This window comes from Tachyglossus aculeatus, chromosome 3 (assembly GCF_015852505.1).
Source record: "Tachyglossus aculeatus isolate mTacAcu1 chromosome 3, mTacAcu1.pri, whole genome shotgun sequence".
NCBI lineage: Eukaryota > Metazoa > Chordata > Mammalia > Monotremata > Tachyglossidae > Tachyglossus > Tachyglossus aculeatus.
The window spans coordinates 54,033,342-54,052,488 of NC_052068.1; the positions used below are offsets into that span (position 1 = coordinate 54,033,342).

General features: G+C 48.0%; 1 protein-coding gene across 1 annotated transcript in view; it reads left to right on the forward strand.

The window, feature by feature from the left end:
• CHAT (choline O-acetyltransferase) overlaps positions 1 to 19,147 on the forward strand; it is a 54,278-nt gene that overhangs the window by 13,848 nt on the left and 21,283 nt on the right. Inside the window, exons 4-9 of the mRNA XM_038744151.1 lie at positions 3,482 to 3,535; positions 3,897 to 4,077; positions 6,567 to 6,744; positions 14,453 to 14,622; positions 16,131 to 16,231; positions 17,001 to 17,129. Coding sequence (XP_038600079.1) covers positions 3,482 to 3,535; positions 3,897 to 4,077; positions 6,567 to 6,744; positions 14,453 to 14,622; positions 16,131 to 16,231; positions 17,001 to 17,129 — 813 coding nt within the window. The remainder of the gene's footprint in view (positions 1 to 3,481; positions 3,536 to 3,896; positions 4,078 to 6,566; positions 6,745 to 14,452; positions 14,623 to 16,130; positions 16,232 to 17,000; positions 17,130 to 19,147) is intronic.

Here is a 19,147-nt window from a genome sequence, read left to right on the forward strand (position 1 = left end):
CACAGGCCCCAGCCCTGGCATTGGGAGGGGGGCCCAAAGCTCTCTCCTTCCCAGCAGACTAGGCTACCATCTGCCACAGTTTTCGAGCTCAGTGAGCTGCAGTAAAGACCTCTGCTAATTGTCCTCATCTGAGGGCTGCTTTGCATGAGATAGACGAGGCAGCTGGGCTTCGCTGAGCCACTCTGAGATGAACAGGGAGGGAAAACTTAGTCAGTCCCTCTTGGTAGAATCCCACACAGTCTGGACAGGCCTTCCAGAACCCTGGAAGAATCCAGGGAACGTGACTGCCCCACGAGCACAACTCTCTAGGACTCGCTAAATTTGAGCAGTGGCTTGACCGTGGGGAGCCAGCAACCACTGGTCTATATCCCGGGCCCCACTCCCAACCCAAGCTTAATCGTGCCAGTTCTGAAATTTTCTGCTAAGGGCCATAAAGCACAGTGCCAGGTCAGAGGAAGTGGCACAGGGTCGCCTTGCTCCCGGGGGAAGGATGTTGGGGTGCAATTAAGTTATTTATCATGTAGACCAGGAGAAAATCTATTGTGTGTGTCTCCCGGCGAACTAGCCTCATTACCACTGTCTCGCCTTAATCTCCTTAGAGGGAGTTCAACAATAAAGACTTTATCCGGACTCGGAAGCTCAGTGTCTGTGAGATGACAGACAAAAACTCCTTTCAACTGGAGAGACCATGTTGCTCTGTGGGGCTAGTGGTGGCCAAGGAGCCAACAGGGAGAGCCTGGTCAGATTCCATTTCCACCTCTCCTCCACTTCTCTTTAACCTTTGGAATCCAGCCAACTAGCCGGTTACAGAACCTGCCATCCTTGCATTAAAGAATCCAGGAAAATATTTTCGGGTCTTGAGCCTAGGGATCGGTAGAAATCAGGCAGAGGGCCTGGAAGAAATGCAAGCAGTCAATCAATCATATTTATTGAGCCCTTACTATGTGCAGAGCACTACACTAAGTGTTTGGGAGAGTACAACTTAACAGAATTAGCCGAAACGATCCCTGCTCATAACAAGCTTACAATCTAGAGGGAGAGACAGACAATATAAATAAATGAGTAATTTGTAATATATAATTTAATGATATGCACATAAGTGCTGTAGGGTTGTGGATAGGGCAAATATCAAATGTCAGATATCAAATATCTACTTCAAACTGTGGCGTCCCATAAGGAGCGATCAATCAGCCAGTCGGTCAGTCAATCGTATTTATTGAGTGCTTGCCATTTGTACAGCACTGTACTAAGAGCTTGGGATAGTACAGTATAACAATATAACAGACACAGATGCAATATGTTTTCATCCACCTTTCTGATTTTTTTTATCTGAGTTTCCCTGACGTCTGTGTTGCTGGGGAACTCTGGCAGACAGGGAGAGGAGATGGCAGAGGATGAGGGGCTGGTATGTGGGTTGACTAGAGGTTGGAGGACAAATGACAGGAAACCTACCACATCTCCAGAGTGCACTGAAGGCCAGGTTCATCGTCTTAAATTTGGCAATTCCAACCCTGTTTCTCTCTCCAAACAATCAATCATTCAATTCATGGTATTTATTGAGTGCTCACAGTGTGCAGAGCACTGTACTAAGCACTTGGAAGAGTACAACATAACAGAGTTGGTAGACACATTCCCTGTCTACAACAGGCTTACAGTCTAGAGGGGGGGACAGACATTAATATAAGTGGATAAATTACAGTTATGTACCTAAGTGCTGTGGGGCTGAAGAAGAGGTGAATAAAGGTGGAAATCCAAGTGCAAGGGGCAGAAGGGAGAAGGGGAAGAGGAAATGAGGGCCTAGTCGGGGAAGGCCTCTTGGAAGAGATGTGCCTTCCCTAAGGCTCTGAAGGTGGGGAGAGTGATTGTCTGCCAGATATGAAGAGAGAAGGAGTTCCAAGCCAGAGGCAGGATGCGGTTGATCCCTCCCCTTACCCCTAATTTTTCATTCCTTGCTGTTTTCAATAAGGATGTTGCCCACATACCTGGAATTGCTTTTCTCTGCTTTTTTATCCCCCATTTCTTGAGGTTTCCTGGCTTATGGTCATTCCTTCTTTCCTGGAAGAGTGAAACCAGAGTTCTTCAAATAGGCATGGCCTCACTAGTTGGCAACTCCTGCAGTCTAAGCCATTCTTTTAACCTACTTGAACTAAGTGCTCCCTCCTCTGTCCCCTAAATAGCACACCATTCCCAACTGCTTCCTCCAAAGTGCTGTTTTTCATTCTTGTGATGGCTCCCACAGAAACCAGTATCGCTTAGTGCGGTCAAGCTTACCTGGAAGTCTAAGCTATATATAGGGTGACCGTAGCCCTGCCCTGCCATTTGCATAAGCATGGGGGTTATAGTAGTCCCCAGAACCTCTCTTCTCCATTGCAGGTTGCCTCTTCCCATAGGAATTTGAAAGTGTATCCCAGGGACTGAATTTCCATGCAAATGACTGCCCCTTGCATCATCCCCAAGTTTAGGATGATGGAGGCCATGTTCTGGTGGGCTTTAAGACTTTAAAAATAGGGGGGAAGTCACAATAGAAAATGTAGTAGGAATCTTGGTGTCACAGTATCTAACTTGCCCGAGCTAGAGGCTTCCAGCTCAGTAGGGGCAATGGAAGCTTCTGAATAGTGTGTGGCCTCTTGAAGGATCAAAGGGACTCTTTTCATGGCAACCAGAGCTGGAAGAGAATTCAGGATGTCGAGGGCAACCAATTTTTCTGCTGCTAGTCAAGACAGAGGTGAGACAAGCCCTTAGTACAGTGACAGAGCTGCCATCCAGTCCCTGGGGGAAGGGAGTCTACTCTTGGCTCCAGAGATTTATAAAGAGATCTGCATTGTCCACCTCATCTATCCTTTGAAATGCTGCCTTCCAGAGACTCCCAAATCAGGCCAGACTATTGCTACATTATTCTTTCCTCTGAAACGCAGATGGGAATTTCCATGGGAAAAGCTCTGCAAACATCGACTCTTCTGCATTCTGCCCTTGTTGCTTTACTCTCAAAACCCTCAGTTTCTCCTTCTGTGGAATGGGAACAATGTTCCCTACCATCCAGCTACTTCAGGGGTGTTCGGAGAATCGATCTGAGCAGTGATCCTTCTCCCAGGGAGGAGACTCGACTTCTTCCTCCTCTCCCCTGAATCAATGGTATTTATTTAGTGCTTACTATGTGCAGAGCACTATGCTAAGTGCTTAAAGACCGAGGAGAAAGAGTTGAAGGGCGACTGGTCCACAGCCAATCCTGGCCTTCGATCCCTTTGATCCCACCTGGTTGGGAGTGTGTCTCCTACCCTGATACTCATCCCCCACTAATCACATCTAAGGAGAGTGATGGTCTTCTTCCCTGCCTCTGTCTGCCTTTGCCTTTTGGCATCTTCCCAAAAGTGTGGGAAGGAGGAAGGTTTGAATGTTTTTCAGTGTTTGGTGTCTGTCGGGAAGTGCGGGCTGACCCCTCTCTGTGGAAGGTTCACACACAACTTGCGTTTCTGGTTTCTAGGTTTGCTGCCCACCTCATTTCAGGAGTTCTGGATTACAAAGCTTTGCTGGACACGTAAGCAGCGTGGGATGTGGAAGGAGAATTTGGGGAGAAGGCCCGGCCTGGAGCAGATCTCCGGTGCCCTCCCTGGCAGTGGCAGGAGGACGGAGGGGTGGACGGGCCACTCTGGCCCCTGGGGTTTGTGTCCGTGGGTTGGGATGGGGGAATGAGGCTCTCGAGACTCCAGGCCACCGACCCCAGGGCTAAGCAGCCCCACAGTGCCAAGCTTCATGAAATCCGCAGAGAAACTTCCCACCAGCAGACCAGGGAGGAGGACACCTGGGCTTTGCCCAGTCTAAACGGGATGAAACCAACTACAGATAAGCTCTCTCTCTCCTTTTCTGTCTCTCTCTTTGTCTCCCTTGTCTCTCTCCAGCCGGGCTCTCCCTGTTGATTTTGCCCGAGGACAGCTGTCCGGTCAGCCCCTCTGTATGAAACAATACTATGGACTCTTTTCTTCCTATCGCCTTCCAGGACACCCCAGAGACACCTTGGTGGCCCCGAAAAGCAGCGTCATGCCCGAACCAGAGCATGTCATCGTGGCCTGCAGCAATCAGGTGGGTCGGCCTCTTGACTTTGGTTGCGCTGCTGTCAAGAGGGTCGGAGAAGGAGCCGGGATCCCAGCCCAGAGAAGACAAGGTTGAGGTTGAGCTAGTGATGGCTTCCCAGGGAACGGAGGGTCTTAAATCAGACAGAAGCCAGAAAGCCAGAGCCCATCTTCCCTGTGCCAGGTGGCACCCAAGATCAGTTCCACGACTCTTCTGTCTCCCACAACCCAGGGTTCCAGAGAAGCAGCATGGCCTAGTGGATAGAGTATAGTCCTGGGAGTCAGAAGGACCTGAGTTCTAATTCCTGCTCCTCCACTTGTCTGCTATGTGACCTTGGTCAAGTCATTTAAATTCTCTGTGCCTCAGCAACCTCCTCTGTAAAATGAGGATTGAGACTGTGAGCCCCTTGTGGGACAACGCTTAGTACAGTGCTCTGCACACAGTAAGCGCTCAATAAATATGATTCAATGAATAAATGACAGGGACTGTGTCCAACCCCATTATTTTTTTCCCACCCCAGTGTTTAGTACAGTGCCTGACATGTAGTAAGCGTGAAACAAATACCACAAGCATTTTTGTTATTATTTTTATTACAGCAGTAACTGTGCTCCAGGATATCAGGAAGCCATTCTTCCCTCTTCCCTCCCAGAACCTTCTCTTCCTTGCTCCTTGCTCCACTCAGTCAATCAATCAGTGGTATTAACTGAGCGCTACCTGTGCAGGGCACTGCATTAGGCGCTTCAGAGAGTACAATAAAGTTGGCAGATGTGATCCCTTCTCCAGCTGGGGAGACAAGGTCTAGCTGGGGAGATAGACATTAAAATAAATTACAGATGGGGCAGATTCACCTGCTGCCTCTGCCCTGATAGTGCAGTTGGGAAAAGTCTGGGCTGGAAGCTGGGTCATAGGAGCTGGCTCATGTCTACCTGCTGACTGGGAGATCCAGCGGTTCGGCCTTCTGGGCCAGAGCTGGATTCAGTCAATCAGTGGTACTTATTGAGCACTTTCTGCGGGCGAAATGCTGTACTAAGTACCTGGGAGAGTACACTACAACAGAGTCGGTAGACACATTCTCTGGCCACACTGAGGTTATGGCGATCCTTTAAACTGTGGGGAGCCCCTGGCTGTTCCTGAAGCTCACTCTTCCCCATGCATGGCAGGAGCAGATCCCTCCTGAGACACCGTCTCCTGGCCCTGTGGATCAGGCTGGGCCAGCTGGGGTGCTGACAGCGGAGACCAGTGTGCAGAAACCCGGGAGGCTGCCTGGAGCAGGCTCTGGACAATGGAAAGGGAAGTGATGCTCAGTGGGATCTCCCAAAGAGACACACCTACCAAAGCAACCAAACAAAACCCAGGGAGGGCTTCCCCTCCTTTGCTTTCCAGTGCCACTGGTTTTAGGTAGGCCACGGCCCCATCTTTATCTGATTCGAGGGAGCCACAGGCCTGAAAGTACGTCAGAAAGCCAGGCTGGACCACTTCCTCTAGCCCCGTGTGCGGCTAAAAGTGTCTGGAGCAGAGGGGAATGGCCAGCTCAGCAGGGCCTGCAGATGCAGTAAAGAGAAGCACCATGGCCTAGTGGAAAGATCACAGGCCTGGGAGTCAGAGGACCTGAGTTCTAATCTTTTTTCACCATTTGCTGTGGGATCTTGGGCAAATCAGTTAACTTCTCTGGACCTCAGTTTCCTCATCTGTAAAATGGGGATTAAATCCTACTCCCTAAATGGGGATTAAATCCTATTCTCTCCTTCTTAGACTAGGAGCCCCATGTGGGAGAGGTACTCTGTTCAACCTGATAACCTTGTAGCTACCCCAGCACTTAGATCGGTGCTTGTCACATAGTAAGTGCTTAACAAATATTATTATGATGATGATGATTATTGAAGCCCCTGTTTGTGGAAGTCTGGGATTGGGCCTGAAGCTGGGGAAAATAGAAGTTTTTCTCAGTGGCAAATCTGGTGGCCTTCCCTCCCCTTGTCCCAGAGGTGTGTTGGAATTGGCCCGGTCCTTCCTGGCCTTCCCAAAGCCTCCGTGTACGGTCAGGGGCCCAGTTTCGAGTCTGCAAAGACCAGCCACTCCTGTGAGGTTGGTTGAAGTACCCTGGCCTAATGGAAAGAGCCTGGATTAGCAGTCAGGAGGTCTGGGTTCTAGTCCTAACTCCACCAGTTGCCTGCTGTGTGACCTCGGGAAAGTCACAATTTCTCTGGACCTCAGTTTCCTCCTCTGCAAAATGGGGATAAAAACCCTGTTCTCCCCCTCTCTCCTAGATTGGGAGCCCCATGTGGGACAGGGACTGTGTCTGATGTGATTATGTTGCATCTACCTCAGTGCCTGGCACTTACTAAATGCCATTATGATTATTATTATTATTATTAGCATTATTATTATTAGCATTATTATTAACATTATCAATCCCTGCTCCTGTCCTGAGGCCTGGCCTCTGAGTGCCATGTTCAAGCCGCTGAACCACGAGTGATGCATTTGACCTATTTCCCCTGCAGTTCTTTGTTTTGGACGTTGTCATTAATTTCCGCCGTCTCAGTGAGGGGGATCTGTTCACTCAGTTACGAAAGATAGTCAAACTGGCGGCAGACGAAGATGAGCAGTTGCCCCCGATCGGCCTGCTGACATCTGATGGACGTGCTGAGTGGGCCCGGGCCCGGACCTCCCTCGTGAAAGGTTAGCCGCCACCCCCAGATGCTTCCGCCTCCACCTCTACCTCCACCTCCATCTTCATTTCCTTCCCTTCCTTGGTGATGGGGGGCCTGTAGGCCCCAAGGAGAGCAAGTGTGCACCTCCACCTCCATACTTCAAGCAGGAAACAAAACCGGCCACCCATCTCCTTTGAATGTCAAGAGCTGTTGGGAGATACCAAGGTTTATTTTTATCTTTCCCCTAGTGAGCTAGTTCAGCCCTTTGGAAAATACCAGACACGGTTAGACTTGGTTATAACATCCCTGCTTCAGGTGAAGACTCGGTTAGAACATCACCCACAGTTTGGTCCCGGCAAATATCTCATAATACTTGTGTTTCAACCATGGCGCTAAAAAAGTGCACTCTCTGGGTGCCGTGGGGGAAGCCTGCTCTGTTGTCTTTTTCAAGGAGATTTCTGAGAGGAGGGGTGAGGGGCTGGTGGCTGGATGAGTGGCCATGCTGATGACAGAACCATCGGGAGCATGAGTGACCACCGGGCCCTCGCCCCATCGCTAAGCCATCCTCCGATTGGTGCTCATTTGTCTGGATGGGAGCCCATCATAACACTGGGGCAGCAGGGAGAGACACACTCTCACCCACTCTCCGGGGCCGTGGAGGACTGCGATAACTCCAGCAGGGCCATTGTGCTGCATTAACTGGGGACTTGGGCTTCTTTGTTAGTGCAGACTGCTATAAATCTCACAATCCCTGAGTGACGGGAGAGGGGAATCTACTGGAGCTTTTGAAGTCGAGCTGCTCAGAGACTCTCTGCATTGCAATGCGCCTGGATTCACGAAATGTGGTTCATTTTGGGAAGCAAACGAGCTAAGGGAAGCCAGGAGAGTCCAGGCGGAGACAAGATGCTTTCTCAGAGCATCATCCCCACTGCTCAGGAACGTGACTGGTCTGAGAGTCTGGCCCTACCCCATCTGCCCCCAGGTACCTGATCATTCCCTTGCCCTCCTCCTGAGTGGTGTCTGTTGCCCACTTGCTTTGAGGTTTTTACAAATGAAGAAAGAATGTTAGAAATAGCATAGGCACTTGTTCTTAAAAAATTTCTTCTTCCTCTGCCAGCCCATTGGCCCATCAGGCGGCACTGATTAATAATAATGGTGGCATTTGTTAAGCGCTTACTATGTGCGAAGCACTGGTCTAAGCGCTCGGGGGGATACAATATGATCAGGTTGTCCCACGTGGGGCTCACAGGCTTCATCCCCATTTTACAGAGGAGGGAACCGAGGCTCAGAGAAGTGAAGTGATTAAAGATCACACAGCAGACATGTGATGGAGCCGGAATTAGAACCCACAACATCTGACTCCCAAGCCCGGGCTCTTGCCACTGAGCCAGTGGTAGCAAAGTGCTTGCTGTGCACTGAGTACTGGGGTAGATACAAATATAACGGATCAGACAGGGATGCTGTCCTATCCAAGACTCACAATGTGGGGACACAAATTCCCAACCTGAAATCATCCATAGCCTTTTTTGAGGGGACTAGTGTCATTATTCATCAGGCAAAAACTCCTCACTCTCGTCCTCAAGGCTCTTCATCACCTTGCCCCCTCCTACCTCACCTCCCTTCTTTCCTTCTACAGCCCAGCCCGCACCCTCCGCTCCTCTGCCGCTGATCTCCTCACCGTACCTCGTTCTCGCCTGTCCCGCCATCGACCCCCGGCCCACATCATCCCCCGGGCCTGGAATGCCCTCCCTCTGCCCATCGGCCAAGCTAGCTCTCTTCCTCCCTTCAAAGCCCTACCGAGAGCTCACCTCCTCCAGGAGGCCTTCCCAGACTGAGCCCCCTCCTTCCTCTCTCCTCCATCGCCCCTGCCTTACCTCCTTCCTCTCCCCACAGCACCTGTACATATGTTTGTACAGATTTATTAGTCTATTTATTTTACTTGTACATATTTACTATTCTATTTATTTTATTTTGTTAATATGTTTTGTTTTGTTGTCTGTCTCCCCCTTCTAGACTGTGAGCCCACTGTTGGGTAGGGACCGTCTCTATATGTGGCCAACTTGTACTTCCCAAGCACTTAGTACAGTGCTCTGCACACAGTAAGTGCTCAATAAATATGATTGAATGAATGAATGAATGAATTATTCCCAGCACTAGGATCCTAGGCACCTAAAACAGGGGCCACGGGGAGGCAGAGGGAGACAACCACAGCTCACACTGGCCCTGGGTGCCATCTCATGGCTCAGTGGAAAGAGCACGGGCTTGGGAGTCAGAGGTCATGGGTTCAAATTCTGGCTCTGCCATTTGTAAGCTGTGTGACTTTGGGCAAGTCACTTCACCTCTCTGTGCCTCAGTTACCTCATCTGTAAAATGGGGATTGACTGTGAGCCCCACGTGAGACAACCTGATCACCTTGTATCCTCCCCCACGCTTAGAACAGTGCTTTGCACATAGTAAGTGCTTAACAAATGCCATTATTATTATTATTATTATTATGATTGTTATTATTATTATCTTGCTAGAGAGGACTGGCTTGTTGCAAAAGGAGCTGGTCCCAAAATGCTTAAAACCTTCCTAGGAGTTAGCTGTTCTCCTTTTAAAAGTGGATAGGCTCCTTTGGTACCTTATTCGTTTCCATTATTTTTTTCTTTTTCACGAGACCCCTGGAGTCATCGGAATAATAGCTTCTGTTTTGAATTTGGTCTCATATATTAGGGGGCGAGTTTTACCTGTTTCTTCCCCCAGCTGGCCTGGACTCCGTACCAGGATAAGTTCTTGGATGGCACCATTGAAATACATTCCTTAATCAAACTTGTTCCCAAGTTCCATATTGGTCCATTCCGGCACATGAAGGGGAGTTGCCAAGCTGGGCCAGATTTAGAATTCACCTGCAGGAACAAAATGGATGAACTCAGCATTCTATGGGAGTCTGGGATGCACTAGGGGATCCTGGACCACGGGGGACCTTTAGGAAGCGCTATCCACCCCTTCTACCCAGCCCCTGAGAGAGGCCATTCATTCAATCATTTTTATTGAGCATTTACTGTGTGCAGAGCACTGAGCTAAGTGCGTGGGAAAGTACAATACAACAATGAACAGTGACATTCCCTGCCCACAGTGAGCTCACATTCCACAACGGGGGAGTTCCTTCCCCTCAAAACCTCAATCTCCTTGGCTCCGTCAGAGTCCCTTTTCCAAACTCCTCCCCATCACAACACACACCCCGACTCCTGGAGCTACAACTGCACTGTCAGGGTGAGCGGAGAGAGGGTGGGGCAGGGCAGAGTAAGCAAAAAGCATCTCACCTGAAGTTGATGAGTCCATCAACTTCCTCCCTTTCTCTCTTGGGTAAGGTGTTTTCTGCAGAAGTGAGCCTGGGGAAATAGATATTCCTGGATATCCTGGGTTCTGCCCACCTAGAGTGGTCAAGTCTCCACAACAAGCCCAACCCCAAAACTCAGGGGCGGGCCAAGACCCAGCAAAGGAGACTGAAAAGGAGGAGTCAGAGAGATAGGAAGGGAACAGGGAGAGCATAGTGTCGATGAAACCCAGGTTAGAGAGAATGTCTAGGAGAAAGGAGTGGTCGATGTTGTCGGAGAGGTGGAGGGATATTACGACAAGCTGAAGCTCCTTGGGCTCCAATATTCACTGCCAAATTAGGCAGGCCACTGGTGGGTGTGGGAAGGACTGGGGCTGGTGAACCTGGAGCGGGGCTGGTAGAATTTGGAACCCCGGAGAGGTAGATCTCTTCCAGTAATAATAGTCTTTATTGAGCTCTTAATGTGCGCAGAGCACTGTACTGAGAACTAGAAAAGGGTATACAGATCCAGTATTATAAGTGTGAGGGTATACACTATTCAATGCTTAGTACATTGCCTGGCATATAGCATTAAACAAATACTGTAAAAAATGAATAAATGAAAGTGGGAATTAGACAAGGGGCTTACAATCTTCTCCCTGAAAGGTCTTCGATTTTCCTTAGTAGATCAGCCCAGGAATTCCCATCATCATATAATTTTAAGGTCCGATTTGGGAGCTTCATCTACCCCCACCCCACCCTTTGCTACCAACAGGTAATTGGGAGATTTCCCAGAAGAAGAATCGAGACCATATTTCCAATGACTTCCTCTGAGGGCCTGACCCACTTTGGCCAGCTAGCAAAGCTCCAAGCACTTAACCTTGGAAGCTGAGCTGTTCCCAGGTCCGGAGAGAATTGACTGAGGTTCCCCTGGTGGGGCTATTTAATAAAATAATTGTGCTCTGTGTCTGGAAGAGCAGGGTCCACTCACAGGAAATGGGTGAAAGGGAAAGAAAACCCTTCCTGAATAAATGAGCATTTCCTGGATACATGCCATGGAGATCCCAATAACATACGTATTTTCAAGTCGTGCCCACCGGGTTACATGCGCTCCTGTAAATATTTATATCATCAGGAGTCAATTAGAGCCTGGGGCTGCTTCTAGGCTTGGTAAATAGCTAACGGAAAGCTGGCAGGAGCCTGTCCTTGGCAAACCAGACAGACCAGCCTGGCACTAAAGCTACCCTTGACTGAGGAGAACATTTTTCCTTTCTAAAACATAATGCAGGGTAGAAAGGCCTACTGGCTTGGAAAGAAAAGAAAATCATAAATAAAATAATAATAATCGTGGTATTTGTTAAGCACTTACTATGTGCCAGGCACTGTACTAAACTCTAGGGTGAATACAAGTAAATCAGGTTGGACTGAGTCCCTGTCCCACTTGGGGCTCACAGTCTCAGTCCCCATTTCACAGTAAAAGTAACTGAGGCACAGAGAAGTGAAGTGACTTGCCCAGGGTCACACAGCAGACAAGTGGTGGAGCCAGGATTAGAATCCAGGTCCATCTGACTTCCATGCCTGTGCTTTACCCACTAGACCACACTGCTTGGAAACACATTGACACCTCCTTCAGTGGAATGTGTTTTTTTATTTTGTTGTTATCATCTGTTGGTCCACAATTCTAGCAATGATGAGTTCTCTGGTAGAAGCCACAACCACTGATGTTGTTATTATTATTATTATTAAATATGTTAAGCTCTTACTATGCACCAAGCACTGTTCTAGGAACTGTGGTAGATATAAGATAATTGGGTCAGATACAGTCCCTGTCCCACATGGGGCTCACAGTCTAAGTACAAGGGAGAACAGACATTGAACCTCATTTTACAGTTGAGGAAACTGAGGCACAGAGAAATTAAGTGTCTTGCCCAAGATCACACAGCAGAAAACTGGCAGAGTTGGGATTAGAACCCAGGACCTCTGATTCCCAGCCCCGTGCTCTTTTCACCAGGCCATACTGCTCCTCATCAGAATATATACTGAGAAACAAGTTGATGAACTACAAGAGTTGTCCCCAGTTTTCAATGCACTCTTCCCCACCCCCGCCAAAATTTGGGAAAAACCATTCCCAGCTTCAGCTTTACACACATCCTCTTTCTGAAGGAGTGACAGCAAAACATCAGTGTCTCAGAATAGCAAATAGAGACTCTAAAATCAACTTCAAAACCTCTGGTTCTCTGCCCTTCTGGCCCAGATATTCAAAACTGTCGAAGGACTTTTTCTTTCTGTTATCCTTTTCTAATTTCTTATCCAGCATCTTCATAACCACTTTCTCCTAATCCTTTAGGAAGGATGTCTAGATGAATAAGATTCATGAATTTGTTTGTTTTCACATTAAAGATCATGTTATATTACACCTATCCAGGAGAGACTCTCAACATAAGGCTGAATAATCATGTTATAATCATTATACTAATTGAGCCTTCTACCTCTCACAACCATGAACCAATTAACCAATCAATCAGTCAGAAGTATTTACTGAGCATCTTTGGTGTGCAGAGAACAATACTAAGTGCCGCATGTCTGCTCTGGGTCTTTCAGTCCAATGTCAGCCTGGAAAGCCTGATGGTGACTAGGATTGGTGTATTAAAAACAGTCATTTTTTTCCCCCGTTACTTCTTACAGGTTTATATGGCCAAGCTTATCAACCTAATGTTCTCCAACCCCCACCTTTTCCCATTAAGTAATGGCTCTTTTCGGAAGATTGATTGACCATATTAAATGAGATTCAATATGCTAGATGACGATGTCACAAGACAAATTGTTCCTGCTGAACTTCTCCCCATCGGCTCCTTGTTTCCATCACTTCTCGCTGGTCTCTGCCTCCATCCCAAGTCATGGTAGATGAGTTTCGGTGTCTTTCGTTTCTGCTCAACATGATAACCTTGTCAGAGTTTGACTGATCTGTTCTCTGGATGGGTTCCGGTTCATTGGCAAGGCCATTTGGCTTTTCTGTCTCTAGCCAGGTCCCTGCTCTCATTCCTCCTGAAAAGCTAGGACACCGTCAGCCTCCTCCTCCTCCTCCTCCTCCTCCTCCTCCTCCTCCTCCTCATCACAGCCATGAGCCTAGCATCTATAAGAAGGAGTGTAGCCTATTGGATAGAGCATGAGCCTGGGAGTTAGAAAGACCTCTAATCCTGGCTCTGCCACACGTCTGCTGTGTGACCTTGGGCACGTCACTTCACTTCTCTGGGCCTCAGTTACCTCATCTATAAAATGGGGGTTAAGAATGTGAGCTCCATGTAGCTCAGGGACTGTGTAGAACCTGATTAACTTGAATCTACCCTAGCACTTAGAACAGTGTTTGGCACATAGTAAGTGCTTAACAAGTAGTATTATCATTATTATTATCATTGTCTGCACCTGCTTCTGGGCCCCAGATGGCGGGAGCCCCAAGGCGTAGGCCTGCCTTGAGTCACCAGGGGCCAGACATCTCGAAAGGAAATTCCTTTTTCTGGTTTGGCTTCTCTAGGAGTCAAGGGGCAGCCCTCTCCCCCTTCGCCTCCCTGAACCATCTGCCTCTGATAGAGCAGCTCTGGGTTAATTGGCAGATACTGCCAGAGCCACAGGCACAGGCCGGAACTGGTGGCCAATGTGCCATCTGTCATGCATCCAGTGGCTGGAGGGAAGAGAGTACTGGAGTTGGAGAGAGGGAAGGGGGAAGGAGGTTGAGGGGATGTTCCCTCTGCTGAATCAGTGCCTGTGCTTTGGTTGGGAAACTCAACCAAGAAAAGGCACTGGGAGTGATGGAGTGGGCCTTACACCCACTGGGACCAGCTGGCGCCCAGCAGTTGGGCTCTGTTCCTCCGTTCTGGCCTCTTGATGGTACCAGGGCCTTCCCACTGCCAGGGAGAGCCACTCTTGGTGCATTGTGACTCTGCTCAGAGCTGCCACTCAGACTGAAACATGAACGAATCGCCAACCCCTAGGCCAGGGATGCCAGCTTGGAAAAGGTTTTTTCACCCCAGGGTCCAAAGAAGCCTTCAGGGTGGGGAAGTTGGCAAGACTCCTTCTGAAGACATGAGGCAGAACGGGAGAAGCACCCTGCCTCCGGATGGATTTGGTGCAAAGGGGCTGAGAGGCAGGGGGATGAACTCTGTGAACTCTTCCAGCCCCAGTATTCTGGGACCAAAGGATGTGAACCTGAAGAGAACATGAACCTGCACTCAGTCCTTGCATTCTGGTCACCTCACCTGTGTTGCTCAAAGAAAAGTCAACCATGAAAAGGGCCACTCTTGGTTAGAATAGGAAAAACTGATCTATTTAGGGATAACTTAGTCAAGGTGCCGGAGAAGGGGGAGAGAGAGGGAGGGACCCAAGGGACAGCTGTACGACTAACTGGCAGGTGAGTATCAGACCTGTTCCTGTCCGTCCGTAGATTCCACCAACCGCGATTCTCTGGACATGATCGAACGGTGCATCTGCTTGGTGTGCCTGGATACCCCAGCGGGAGAGGAGCTCACTGATGCCAACATGGCACTGCAGCTTCTACATGGCGGGGGCTATGGCAAGAATGGGGCGAACCGATGGTATGATAAGCCAATGCAGGTAAGATCTCCAGGGGCTTCTCTGGATCAGCTGATACCCCTTCGAATCTATTTTGCTTGCTGCTTGTGGCCAGGGGAACTGAGGGAACGGAACCTTTTTTGTATCACTTGCAAATGCCTAATGACGAGCTATTTTTTTAATTCATCGGAGCAGGTAAGAGTTGTTGTAACAGACCCATCAAAATCATTTCCAGCTGTGAACTCCCAAGTTAAGCAGAAAAGTAGGGAGCCCTAGTGGAAAAAGCAGGATTCTAATTCCAGCTCCTCCACTTGTCTGCTGCATGACCTTGGGCAAGTCAATTAACTTCTCTGGGCTTCATTTACCTCCTATTTGAATGGAGATTAAGACTGAGTTCTACATGGGGCAGGGACTGTGTACAACCCGATTATCTTGTATCTACCCCACTGCTTAGTACAGCGCCTGGCATAGAGTAAATGCTTAACAAATACCACAATTTTTATCATTATTATTATTAATTATTAAGCAACAAGTACAATTCAATGAGCCAAGTGGACTGCTAAAATGTTCCCCTAGCAATGCCCCAGACCCACACTTCAAGGTCACCCCCCGAGCCCAGAGTAGGGAGATTTTCTCCTGAAGAGTTGATGAGATTTTTTACCCTGGACGCCCACAAGCACATTCAGTTCTCAGGGGTTGTGGGGATTGACCTCAGGACAATTATCTGCATGATTCTTAGAGTCCCTTTCTACTTGGCCTCCCACACACCCGCAAACCCTCCCAATCTGATAGCAAACTGGGTCTCTGTAGTTTTACAGAATGGTAGACAAGGATCTTAAAATAACATCCTTAAGACAAATGTTATGTCAACCTCCCTAGACTGTAAGCTTCTTGTGGTCAGGAAACATGCCTATCATCTCTCTTCTATTGTACTCTCCCAATCTCTTAGTACAGTGCTCTGCATGAAGTAAGTGCTCAATAAATATGACTGATTGATAGATCAACCAGTTCATCGCAGAAAGAGTAGCATCACCACCTCCCCCCAAGTGGGATCAATTGGGAGAAACTGATCCAGGAGAGGAGGTTGTCCTGTGGTTCTGATGATCTCAGGAACCCGCCTGTTTCCCATCCTTTGCCAGGAGAGTGCTCTTGAAAAATGTTTCAAGATATCAGCAATAAGCAAAGTTGGCATCTCACCTGTCCTGCAGTGCCGGGATCCAGGCAGCCTTGGCTTCCCTATAGTAGGCAGAGCAAAGTGAATCCACCTCCCACTAGGATCAGGCCACAGGGGAGCCATGAGCTGTTTAAGAATTCCTGGGTTCATGAATTCCTGCATTCTCCGGGGAACATAAAAGCGGGAATCAAAAAGCGAATATCAAGGTTTCTCTGTTCCTGCAAGAAACATGTCTTCTTGGTAAATTCCTCTGTGATATTTGGGGGAAAAACAGTCTCTCAAATGCCAAAGGATTACTAACGATCTTTCTACTCAATTACTGTTGCCTCCTGATTTGCATCGGGGCAGTTGGTCATCTCTGTGTTTCTTATTCTAGTTTGTGGTAGGGAGAGATGGAGTCTGTGGGACCATATGTGAACATTCCCCTTTTGACGGGATCGTCTTGGTGCAGTGCACTGAACATCTGCTCAAACACATGTGAGTATTTGGTTTCCTTCAGAGCATCTGACCTCTTCCCAGCTTCCCACTAATTTCCCGTTCCCAGGCTACTTCCCGTAGGCTCCTCACCCCTGAAAAATAGGGTGGTCTCCTGGAAAGAGTACAGGGTCTGCAGAAGTTTTGCTGGGAAAATAAAAACATTAAGCTCGATGCATTTCAACTTCCCATGAGATGTTCACAGATTGTCCCATTTGTGTTCTCTGCATATTTCAGAGAGTGGCAAGTCCAGGCTGAACTTGTTCCTCCATCCAATGCATCTCTAGAGCTCTCCAAAGGAAAAATTAAAATGGATCTGAAAGTCAAGACAAAAAGGTTATAAGTAACCCACTAGACTCTAAGTTCCTTTTGATTTTATGGTATCTGTTAAGCACTTATTAGGTGCCAGGCACTGTTCTAAGTGCTGGAGTAGATACAAGAAAAACAAGTCAGGAACAGTCCATGTCCCATATGGGACTTGCAGTCTTAATCCCCATTTTACAGATGAGGGAACTGAGTCACATAGAAGTGAAATGATTAGCCCAAGGTCACATAGCACACAAGTGAGAGAGCTGGGATTAGAACCAGGTCCTTCTGACTCCCAGGACTTTGCTCTATCCACTAGACCATCCTGCTCATTGAGGGTAGGGCCCATGTCTGCTTATTCTACTGCATGCCAAGAGCTGAAGTGCAGAGCTCCGCACAGAGCCATCACTCAATAAGCACCACTGACTGACTGATCCCTTGTGGCCATTGTCATTGTCTCTCACAGGAAGGACAGCTCAAAGAAGTTGGTCAGGGCAGATTCGGTCAGCGAGCTTCCTGCTCCTCGCAGACTGCGCTGGAAATGCTCCCCCGAAATCCAGGGACACTTGGCATCTTCTGCGGAGAAACTTCACAGGTACCAAAGGCCAGAGGGTCTCCCGGTCAAAAGTACTTTAAGATTGGGTCTGCCTGGTCACTTCTTCAGAGGCAGCTTGTAAATTCCAGTCGCTCCCGCTAAACTCCAGCCCCTCCCAGCCTGGTCTGCCCTCTGGGTAAACATAGGCAAAGTAGGGCTGAGTTCCATGAGTTCGGGTTCCCAGAGAACTAAGCTGACCAAGGAACGCATCATTTCCATAAAATGCAAAGAGGGTCTCCTCTGACCAAGCAGAGTACAGCCAGGGGAAAAAATGATTGACTTGTTTTGGGGGAGTCATAAACAACTGGTTTGAATAGGGGATTTGAATCCAAGCTGCTACTTTTGCTTCAATCTATACTGGAACGTCACAGGGGGCCATTCTCTCAGGTTGGAGTGAACACGGGTCAGGTTTCAAGGGGTGCCCAACTTGTTTGGGTTTTCTGAAGGAGCATTGCTGTCCTCATGCCTGTCCACTCCCCTGAGCACCTCAGAGCACCCCAAGGCTGGACACAGCGCCAGCGAAGGAAGGCCAGTCCAGGCCTACACACAACCAGGGAGCGACTGCCCATGAATGATAATAACAAAAACAACAATAATAATAATAACTGTGGGGTTTGCTAAGAGCTTGTTATGTGTCAAGCAATGTGCTGAGTGCTGGGGTAGATGTACTTATGTACCTAGCCGGAGTCTATTTATTTATTTTAACTTCTCCCTCACCCTTTAAACTGTGAGCTCCTTGTGGGCAGAAAACATGTCTACCAATTCTGTTGCACTGTACTCTCCCCAGTGCTTAATACAATTCTCTGCACATAGTGATTGCTCAATAAATACCACTGATTGATCCAAGTTCTGGTGGATAGTGCAGATTTTGCCTTTAACGAGCCCTAGTGAAGCCATATGCTCCAAGGGTCAAATATCATTCATTAAAATGGAGGCAAATAAACAATAAACTGGTGATAATAATAATAATAATAATAATAATAATAATAATAATAATGGCATTTGTTAAGCACTTACTATGTGTGAATCACTGTTCTAAGCGCTGGTAGAAAGAGAAAGATGGAGTCACGAGTTTTTGGTTTTTTTCATTTCATCTAAACGGTGATGTGAGCATGGGAAATGTCTGGGTGTGCACACAGCCTACAAAGTTCAAAAGTAGGTAGAGTCTTTGTGAAGTCTAATAATAATAATAATAATAATAATAATAATAATAATACTGATATTTATTTAGTGCCTACTATATACTATTCATCCCAGTCCCAAAACACTTATGTACATATCCTTTTATTCTAGGTTTCCCCCGTCTGTAATTTATTTTAATGTCTATATCCCCCTGAAGACTGCAAGTTTCTTAAGGGCAGGGGGCATGTCTGCCGACTCGGTTGTATTGTACCCTCTCAAGCAGTTAGTACAGAGCTCTGCACCCAGTAAGAGGTCACTAAGTGCCATTGATTGACTGCTAAGCCCCATGCAAGGGCAGACATATGATAATCAGATGGGAAACAGTCCCTGTCTTACCCAGAGTTGTTGTTGTTGTTGTTGTTGTCTTATGCTGTCGAGTCATGTCCAACCCATAGTGATGCCAAAGACACATCTCTCCCAGAACGCCCCATTTCCATCGGCAATCATTCTGATAGTTTATCCATAGAGTTTTCTCGGTAAAAATACGGAAGTGGTTTACCATTGCCACCTTCCTCACAGTAAACGTGTCTCTGTCCTCGACTCTCTCCCATGCCGCTGCTGCCGCACAATCTATTTTATCCCCATTTCATAGATGAGGAAACTCATCTCCAGAGCGGGCAAGTGGTGGAGCGGAGATTAGAACCCAAGTCTCCTGACTCCCAGGGTCCCATGCTTTTTCCATTATGCTACTCCTAAAGAGGGAAGAACTTGACAGTCAGTTCTGAGGGGATCCAAGAAGAAGTCACCACCCTTGGGCCATCACACCATACACATCCTCAACCCTCCTAGACCCCCTTCTCTAGACTTCCAGCTCAGTGATAAGATGGGCTTTAATT